The 10,713-nt window shown below is 40.5% G+C and overlaps 1 protein-coding gene across 1 annotated transcript; it reads right to left on the bottom strand.

Moving 5' to 3' along the window:
• Positions 1-3,240: 3,240 nt before the first annotated feature.
• LOC146611004 (sodium- and chloride-dependent GABA transporter 1-like) lies at positions 3,241-9,105 on the bottom strand. The gene is made up of 14 exons (XM_085344205.1): positions 8,874-9,105; positions 8,543-8,674; positions 8,269-8,369; positions 8,011-8,120; positions 7,721-7,853; positions 6,935-7,069; positions 6,738-6,841; positions 5,980-6,104; positions 5,685-5,797; positions 4,893-5,024; positions 4,560-4,662; positions 4,158-4,258; positions 3,827-3,994; positions 3,241-3,681 (listed from the first exon to the last, which is right to left on the bottom strand). Exons 1-14 carry the CDS (start codon positions 9,103-9,105, stop codon positions 3,241-3,243), a joined length of 2,130 nt encoding a protein of 709 aa, XP_085200331.1.
• Between the last annotated feature and the right edge of the window lie 1,608 nt (positions 9,106-10,713).

The following is a 10,713-nucleotide window of genomic DNA, read 5'->3' as shown; positions in this document are numbered from 1 at the left end:
ATAGTTCAATTGCTATGTTGGAAAACAAAAATGTCTCGATTTTGGACCATAGTCATAACCCCACCCTAACACCAAAATCCCATTGTTTTGTCTTTTTTCTTTTTTTAAACATTTTGCTGGAAGCATTGGTAATGCAATAAAACATTATAAAGTTACATCTGTCACTGGGGAAACTGCAGAAATTGCCTGCCCTAACCAAAAGCTAATTGTGTTCTGCTAGATTGCGCCTAACTAATAAAGAGCTTCTTCTTCCTGTCCTCCTCTGCCAAAAAATGATGATGCACCTCTCTTTTGGACAGAAGACATCAGTTTGGGTTGTCTCAGTGGTGAGTGGTTTTGATAGGTAATGATGTTAAATTGCACAACTGGGAATAAAGGAGGCTACTAAGTCATCCATCAGTGGCTAGTTTATATGAGCTGCGATTAGAGGCATTATTCAAAGCCTAGTCCACTCAAACAGATAGCTTTCTATCCCTAACCTGCCTCTTTTTCTCTCTTTGCTCTCTCGCTCTCTTTCTTACACACACACATGCACACACGCGCACATGCCCACATGCACAGTTTGCTATGAGCTACTACAGGGGACAAGTCATTCTTTTATCCACGGCGAGTCATTGTTGTGGTGTCAGCTGGTGCCGTCTCTTTTATCACACTGGAAGCTAATGGAAGCAGCAACTGTGGTAGGTGGGGGAGAAGATGCAGGCGCACGCGCACACACACGTGCACATAAATACACAAGGAGCCGTAAGAGGTTGGGGAGATGGGGCGGGTGGGGACGGCAGGCCCCGGGGCAAGAGTTGTTTTGTGGTGATGTTTTTCTTGTTTGCTGAGGCCTCTCTATCAGCTTGTGTTTTTGACACTCAGTAAACCACAAGGAAGGGCTTCAGTCAATTTCGCTTTTGATGTGTAATTGCTTTTTATTTACTTTTTAACTGTAATGATGTTTAATTTTACCCACATGATAGAGTTAAACTGGATGTCATCTTCAGCCAAAGCTACAGAAGCAGCTATTTTACATGTCCCACCTGGTCTCATTCTAAAAGAACAAAAGATGAATGCAGCTACACAACACTTCAAGCCCCCCCCCCCCCCCCCCCCACCAAATCCATCCATGTAATTTTATTGGTTTCACACTTTCTTATATCTTTTGACTAGAAATGCTCTAAGGACAGGGTTTATTTACAAGCGAGGGAACAACAGCCAATTACTGCAGGAAGAGTCAGTGCAGGATGTTTTTATTTATTTATTTATTTTTTTGATAGGATATTTGGAGTTGACCTAATTTTCTGGTAACAGTGTTACCAGAACCACTATTTCTTTCTGCTTGTTTAAAAAACAAAAGCTATAAGGGACATATGCCAGGCATGTGTTGTATTTATATTTTCTATAACTCTTTATTTTTTCAGTCTTTTTCTGTTTGTAGAACATAACAATCGTGCTTTATCATGTGACACCATTTAGATACATATCATGTTTATATTATGTTTTACATTAGGCAGTGAGACAGTTAAAAATATACAAAACAATATTGTTTTTTACTAGACATAGGTTCTATTTTTAATATAATCGTCAGCATCTTCATTGTCATCATCATCATCATCATCATCATTTCGTATATTTCTGTAAGATATGTGCTTTAGCTTCTGTGATCAAAATATTATTGCAGAAAACAGCAACTCAGTTTTTTCAACATTTAGACAATAACTTCCAATGTATTACAGACATTCACAGTTACATGTTTTACACAGTACAGTTTTACAACAAACTTCCAGAGAAAACTGTGGTAGATTAACTTTATACAAAATTCACAGGACATGAACTGTAGCCATTTCACATTTTCGCTCAGTTGTTTTGCTTTTCAAAGTAAACATGTGCTGTTCAACCAGATGCCTTTCATAGTAGCTGCCATAGAAGCAAACTAACATTGTCTTGACACACCATGGCAAAACTCTGGTAAAATTAAAGCTTATGCTTTTTCGGTTGTAAAGCAAAGACAACATCAACAAAAAGAGAAACAGACCACTTGCTTAATGGCCTGCGCTTATACACCTACATATGTATTGCTGAATACATATTGATCAAACTATATTTGATCAAGACACACAAAGAAAAAAAACATGACTGTACTTAAACACAGAGTTGGTCCAGTTTTTTTTTTGTGCTAGCATACAAAGTGCTATTTTGTACTTCTGCCCAGTCATGTAAACAGACTATGGCTTAGTTGGAATTGGTGTACTGGCTTAAGGCCTACTCTGTTTCTCTTCTTTTGTTTGTCAGGAGACATCTCAGCAGTATTTCACTGATGTTCCTGAGGAAAGCATGCAAAACGTAAACAGGATTGACTGTCAGCATTAAGGGATAGTCGATGTTTGTAAATCGCTTTTTGAACCCTGTGCTTTTTATTATTATCATCATCATTATTATTATTATTGTACTTCTTTGTACCCTGTGCTTTACCAACCGAATACTTAATAGCATAGTTTTTGCTTTTGTCTGCCTATTGATTTTGGTCCTCCATCACAACACATATAGTATAAAACATCCTAAAAATAATTCTAAAAATGTTTTGATCACATAAAAGTTTTCTCTCTTTTTTTCACTGAAAAAATGAAGGAAAAATAACAGTCTCTCTCACACACATAATCTTTTGCAACAAATACTGGATCGCTCCAGAGCTCCTTAACATGAACTTCTTATTGGCATTGGGCTTACTCAGAGCTCCCCGTTTGCCGTGTGGCCATGTTTTACCTCACAGAGAGCAACATTTGGAAAAGAGACAACTGTGTGAGGTTTAGAAAACATCCACAAAAAAAAAAAGGAAAATTGACGCCATCCTTTGCACTCTTCAATGATGTCAATTTTGTTCACTACTTCATCTACTATATTCACACGGAATTTACTTGATTCATGAAGATATTCAACAAATCTCTAATCTATATCTCTAAGTTTTTTTTTCTTTTCTCACAGTATTACACAGTATGTTTACATTTTTTTTTTTTTTTACCCAGAATTATGCTTGTATTTGTGGACACTAACAGTCTTTGATGTTGTTTTCGGAATGCAAACCAACAATAAGACATCGTTGGCTTGGTTTTACAAATGCAGAAAAAAATTAAACATGGTTTGAAAATCGGTTTTGATCACATATTGCCCCTGGAGGTAGGTGAATCAATTATAATCTTGGAAGTCCTTTGTAATGTTCTCTTTTGTCTACATGCTCCATGAGGGTTTCTTTGTTGTCTACACGTTGGCCTCGGCATTGGTCAGGTTAGAGGTCGGGCTTGTTGGGTTCGGGGGGCTGACGGGCTCTGGTGGGCTAGTTGGGTTGGGTGGTGGGCTGGTTGGGCTAACTGTTGTGGTGGGAGGGTTAGCCGGACCAGTTGCGGTAGTGGTGGTGGTGGTGATAGTGGTGGAAGGACTTGTCACAGGATTCACAGGGCTAGAGGCGCTGGCTGGATTAGCTGGTGGAGGGACAGCAGGTGTCACTGGGCTGGTTGAGTTGACAGGAGCTGGACTGGTGGGGCTGGCGGTGTTCGCAGGAGCCGGGTTGGCTGGGCTGGCAGCACTGGTTGGATTGGCAGGGCTGGACAGGTTAGCGGTGTTGGTTTCCACTTGCTGCTCCGGTCCATTTTCCTGAGGTCGCCTGACAACTGCAGGGGGCTGAAGCATTATCCGAAGTCGCTGGGAGCAGAACACGTGGTGAAAATAATTACATAAGAGAAAGAAGATATTAGGTTACAGAGTGAAGCTAAAAACCTACAAATAAAAGCTGGCAAAATCTGTGCTGTTTACCCAGTGACCCAACAACAGATGATTTCCTTCTTACCTCTTTGTAAGTGCCCTTGAGCCCGAGATACATGTAGATCATATATCCTGGTATGAGAATCATGGAGGACAGTGCCATGAGCCAGCCTACTCCCTGACCCCAGCTTGGGAACACATAGTCTCCCATTGTGAGAGGAACCATTTGTACGGCGCTGAACAAGAACACCCCCTGTGGGAGACATGAAACCCTTTATGCATCCTGACACCACTGACTACAGGCAGCGCTGTCTTAGCCTGACATGGCTGCAGGCAGGTAATATTGACTTTATTTATTGTTTCATTTTTCATGTCGTGACTTTAGATGTACTGTTCTGTTAGTTCGGAGGACTCACTGCGACAATGAGAGGGGTGAATACAACCCAGCACAACTTCCACCATATGCAAGGCTTGTAGCCAATCATCTCCTGGATGTTGTCATAGAACTTGTTCACACCTGCGAGACAAATGAATCTATGATCAAAATATTCATATCCAATTTATTTCAATTTGCCCCTGGTCTGCCATGCATGATGATGAGGATGGTGGGGTGGAACACATGAGTGCTCGTGACCTTGAGGCTGAACGTCGCTTGAAGTTGTGCACATATCTTTGGATGCACCTGAGGCTTTCAGCCTTTCACATATTAGATTTTTTTTTTGCAAACCTATTTTAAAATTGTAAAAAAAAGAAAAAGAAAAAAAAAAAGCTTATTTTGTTTCTCTTGCTATGTTTAATGGAACATTCCCGATACACACCGTAGCACCAGGATATGGAGATGCATTCAAAGAAGACCAAGAACAGCAGGGACATTCCACTGGCAGAGTAGTAGTCGAACAGTTTGAACACATAGATTCCTCCCTGGTTACAGAGAAATTGATAGGTGTTATTGAAAACTTTATGTGCAAATATACTCTAGTGCTGTAATCAATTAAAGCCACTGATTAAAATATAAATTGCCTTTTGCATAGTACATAGATGCACATGTTTTACTTGTATCTTTTAATAATTTTTCTCCTTTCTTTCACTGATTTGTGTAACGTAACGCCATGAATAGTCAGTGGTAATATGAGAAAGATGCCCTGCTGTACCTGCGTGATGTTTGAAAGTCCAATCACATAGGACACCAGACAGACAACTGCGATGAAGAGCTCTCGTCTACCTCTAAGAACTCTGGGAAACTCATCCACCAGAGCAGTGATGAAGCCTTCAACAGTGCAGAACTGAAGGACAGAGTCATAGAAACAGCATTAGGGATAAGTATGAATACTAGCACTTTTTTTGCACTTTGCTGCTTTTATATTCTTTAATGTGGGTGTTTTTAAAAGAACGGATTTCTACGTTTTGCAGAGATTTGCAGTTATATAGCAAAACGCATTCTTTAACAGAGAACCTTTATTTAACTGGTTAGACTAACAAAGAACCGCAGTGTGCAGCAAACCATGGGACAAAATCACTAATGTAATCTTCTGAATGACCAAGCATTCACTTCTTGGATGCCATTTTGGTAATAGCTCTTGTATGCAAAAGCACTGTTGATATTAGAATAGGGTTAAAATTAGTCTTTTACTTTGAAGTGCTGATGCTCATGGGCACTGTGTAACTGCATATATGGTGTTCAAATTTCTCTAGCTTTATTCAAACTGAGCTATCATATATTAAGAGAAAAAACACACGCACACGTAAAGGGACCTGCAGGCAAATGGAGGTGATAAAGTTGCATTAAAAATACTTGACAGCCAATGTCAAAGCCCAGCTATATCTGTCCACAAGAAGCAAATTGCATGCTTATCATGCAGAGAGCAGGGGTGAGCTGCATGATATGTACCTGCATTTAAAATATTTAGGTCAGCCCATGAGCAGATCATCTCCAAGCCCCTTACCTGGCTGTCTATTCCCAGCATGAGCAGCATGGAGAAGAACAGAATGGCCCAGAGAGGGGAAACGGGCAATTGGGTTACAGCCTCCGGATAGGCCAGAAAAGCTAAGCCAGGACCTGGTTGGAAAACAGGAAAAATCATATTTCGTCAGGGTTACTCTCACAGTATTCTGATAACGACATGCATACATATTCACACAGAAGTGTTGACTGATGCTGTTCATCAGTGAGCATCAATGACAGTGCAGCTTTTTTGTGCAGACGCAGAATCATTACAGAAGAAAACAATCTGTAGTTACCTGAAGCTGCTACATCAGCGATGGGTCTCTTTGTCACATGTGACATGAAGCCAACAATGGAGAAGATTACAAAGCCAGCAAACATGCTGGTACACGAGTTGATGCAGCACACAATGATGGAGTCTCTGGGGAGAGGAAATGTAAAATACAGCTTAAATTGATTAACTCTTGTGCTTCTTAACTGATCTTCTCTGAAAAACCTCAAAATGAGGTCATCATTGTTACCTGTTCTTTTTCATTGTAGTGTTTTATATATATATATGCAATATTTCTTAATTGTGAATGATATAAATATATTTCCATTCAAAACCTCACATCAAACATGACCATTGTCACATTTTTATAGATATAGATGTTGTAGAAAGCTAGATCCGTTTGAATCAAGGGCACAAAATGCACAAAATGAATTCAACTATTTTTTATGTAACTGATTGTTTATGTGACCCAGAACCATGGGGCTGCTGGAGAAAACAGGCTTTGCAAGAATAGTACTTTTTTTTCCTCCAGCACACACACCAACAGAAAGAAGCTGCCTTAGATTTTTATTATATTCATGCCAGGAACTGACATTTATAACTTCCTTTTAAAAGCTTCTACCGAGTAAGATCGAATTGGATTACGTTATCTTATAAAGTAGCAACAATTTAATTACTTCTATCTTCAGGTATTGCAATTTACTCTCATATATTAAATTCAGCAGCAGTCTTTGTCGTTGTCTCAAAGATTACATCCTGTTCATGAATCATCACCAGTCTTACCTGTAAACATTATTATTGAAAGGGTTATAACTGCCTAGAGCTATAAGTGACCCCAATCCCAATCCGTAGGAAAAAAAGATCTGGGTAGCTGCATCGAGCCATACCTGAAAAAAGGAGAAAATAACTGCGTGAGGCCGTCGTCTGCTCACTCAGGCATGCAGTACATGGGTATGAATCATGTAATAATATGTCATTACCCCAGATTCTTTGAGCTTTTCAAAGTCAGGGGTGATATAGAACAAAATTCCTTCTCTAGCTCCAGGTAGAGTCACCCCACGGATGAAGAGAATAAACAGCATGAAGTAAGGATATGTGGCTGAGAAGTAAACGACCTGAAAATGTAAGACCATTATCAGCAGGGTAACATCGCTGCATTTTAACAATATATATGATCCATAGATTTATACATTTTCATGAGATCTGTAAAGTTTCTGTAGCTTTTCCGAACAACAACAACAACAACAAAAAAGCAAATGAAACTTCACTTACAGCTGGCCTGTTTGTCTCTCTGAATTTCTCACACAGTGTAAGATATGTGTGTGCAAAGCATGGGGCGATGGGGGATGGGATATTTTGTGACCAAACCAAATATTATTTTCCACGGTCATGTGATAAACCTCACTTTCAAAATGTGGCACCCCAAGAGAGGGAATCTGCCCCAAGTAAAGGGAAAAGATAAAGCCAGATTCTTGCAAGCGGCTGTTTGTTGCTCTACCTATCACAAATCCACATGCAGGATAGAGGAAGTGTCAGGAGTAGCAGAATTAGGGGAGCCACCATAAGGCAGAGCAGGATTAGTGAACATGAGTTTATGCTAACTCCTCTCCTATTTTGAAACAAATCTGGACGATACTGATTGCAATTTGAATGATTGATGAGCTGATATTAAAGTGATTAATATTGCATAGCTCACATAGTGTTCCACTTTTGGAATCAGCATAGCATCAGAGGTCTTGGGTAACCAAATCTATCAAACATCTTACCTTTCCTGTCCAGCCAACCCCTTTCCAAATACAGAAGTACACGAGGACCCAGGCAATAGCTAGCGTTATTGCCAGTGGCACTCGAAGCTGGCCTGGTTTCTCCAAGCCATCAGTCATTTGATGCATGTTGCGCCTATAAGTCAGAGGAAGCAACAATAAGACTATTATACACACACAGGGAAATAACCATGCAGCAGAGGAGGCTGCCTTTTATGTAGCTCGGGGAAGCATGCAGGACAGTTTAAAGCGCTGCTGTTGTGAAAAGCAAGAGAAAGCAGTCAATATCTTACTCCCAAAACTCCACCACTGCACTGGTGAGATTGGTGGTGTCTGCAATGCTGTAGTTTGTATAACATCTCTCTGTGTTCCATTCATTGTTACATGAGCTCCATGGAAGTTCCTGAAAAATAGAAATTTGCGATTTCTTTCTCCATGACAAATTTAGGGATTACCAGTTTCTTGCAGATATTGCAGGCTACATTCCCAATGAACAACCTTGCTCTTATCTTTCCTTCAGCTTTAAATGAAACACACTGTATAATACTTACAGTGGTGAAGGAGTTGTACAGGTAGTAAATGGCCCAGGCAATGATTATAATGTAGTAAATGTTGAGCCAGAAGGACAGAACAGCCGCTGCAAGGCCCACACCTGTCACAGAAAAATGAATTAGCCACTATACAACTATTATTGGATTTGAGTGTGGCCTCCACATATAGTGATGGCCATACTTATTTCTTATAAGCATCAACATCATAAATATTCATGCTTTTTTCATCAAAGTAAATATTTTCTGGTTACCTATAAATATTCTGTTCATATACCTTTAAACATAGGAGCCAGTTTCCACACACCAAGCCCTCCAATTGATGTGTATTGACCGAGGGAGCATTCCAACAGGAACAAGGGGACCCCAGCAAATATAAGGGTCAAAAAATAGGGAATTAAGAAGGCCCCTGGATGGACAAAAGGAGATTACGTTATGCACTTACGAGTTATCAATTTTAGGCTAAAATTGCCTAGAGTAAATTAATTACATGGCGATGATTTAATTATTTTTATGTTATCAGCACGATCACTTTGGTCAGTTCGACTATGTGTATCATAGAACTGAATGATACATGCAGTTAAATTAGCTGTGAAAATAATCTTTACCTCCACCGTTTTTTCCACAGAGATAGGGAAATCTCCATACGTTTCCCAGTCCAATTGCATAACCCACACACGACAGAAGAAAATCAAATTTCCCCCTCCATGTTTCTCTATCAGGCACCTCCTTTTTCTGCTTTTCGGGTTTCACGTCCAGTGACTTGGGTTTGTCATTATTAGTGGCCACCTCATTCAGTTCTGTGACTTGTCCATCCGTTTTGGTGCCGTTCGTCGCCATGTCTCTGGATTTGGCAGAGGTCCTGGCAGTCGGACGGGAGGCTTCAGCACCAGTCCACGTAGACAGCAGTTTCGCGGTTTTTCGACCTAACCCCTGGACCAAATGTCTGGAGATGAAGCCTGTGCGCACAAGGCTCGTCAGTCGTCGTTAACCTGTAATAGAGTAGGCTAATTGATTGTCTCTTCAAGGGAGCGCAGAAAAAGTGGTTATTTAATAAGCAAATATGGACATGTTATACTCCCGGCAGGTGTAATAAAAGAATGGAAATCAAATATAAACACTGTTTATCTCTGATGTATGAATATGAAAACGCAGACTAGCGAACCTCCCGATCATTTGGCACCCTGAAGAAAAAATTTCCATTTATGTCAGACTCAACAAACAACAAAAACCATCGAGGGCAAAGTCATGCTGACTTGCCCCAGAACTAAAACACAGACGGTAGATTGCACATAAATTAACAGCATTCAAAGCCAGACCAGCAGACATGGAAGCCTAAACAATATTTGCAATTAATTATCCAGCAAATATTATTAAAAGATACCGAAAAAAATATTTATAAAAAAAGCAAACAAACTTGGAGACAAATTACAGGATCCAAAACATACACATAAGCGCAAGACGCACCGTAGCGATAGCAAATAGCCTATGAGATCTAAGCACAGCGAAGTCCACCAATTACCACCTACAGATTCTTAACAGTTAACCACGTAAAGAGCTGAAAGCAGCAGGGATACAAAATAAACCTCTCAAACAAACTCGAATGCAAAACGCATTGTAGGGACAAAGGGATCTCCAATGCGTAAAAGCTTTACGCACCAGGCTGCACAAATTCCTACCCCAATCTACCCGAATAATTGAGAACCTTGCGCGTTATTAAACGCATGAAATCGCGTCCTCTCCACACTTGCAACATCCAAATGACTGGCATGCAGCAATCAATACACCATTTAATTGGATACAGCGCGTAGGTTCAGAGATCATCGTGCAATTTACATGAATCCCAGCTACATGTCGCTAGCCCCATTCAGAGTTTAATCATTATCACATGATACGAAAAATAATATAAATAAAAATAATAACCATGCTTTAACCAGCATCGTTTGTATAGGTGTTCAAACACGTACACACGCACAGACAGACGCAAGAATTCAGCACCCAGTTTACTCACAGTCAATCTGTGATCTGTGCCGCCGAGGATACGCTGCCTGCCACAAATCTCGGAACGAGGTATCCGTAGATTCCTCCTGTGGGTGAAGTTGTAAACTCCCAATATTTCTTGAAACATAAATAGATTTTACTTCCATTAAAAGACTTAAAGGGACCATGCAGCATTAGAGGGGTCCAAGCAGGAGCTGTCCAGCGGGGAGCAGTGCTGAAGACCAGGAGGATGAAGAGGAGGAGGAGGAGGAGGAGGCTGAATCAACACGGGCAGCAGCCGCTTCGCCTTGTGCGACTAACATCAACAACCAGAGACTCAACTCCCATCTACACAGCCTCAATGTCATCTCAAAGTCGCCCCCCCCACTCATCCTCCTCATCCTCATCTATAGGCTGCACTGACATCGCACTTGCAGCCTGTTTGTTTTTATTATTTCAAACGATTTC

This window comes from Diplotaxodon limnothrissa, linkage group LG20 (genome assembly GCF_057381915.1).
Source record: "Diplotaxodon limnothrissa isolate DT_005_m linkage group LG20, D_limnothrissa_male_GT1.1, whole genome shotgun sequence".
NCBI lineage: Eukaryota > Metazoa > Chordata > Actinopteri > Cichliformes > Cichlidae > Diplotaxodon > Diplotaxodon limnothrissa.
This window is presented reverse-complemented; position numbering and strand designations above follow the sequence as displayed.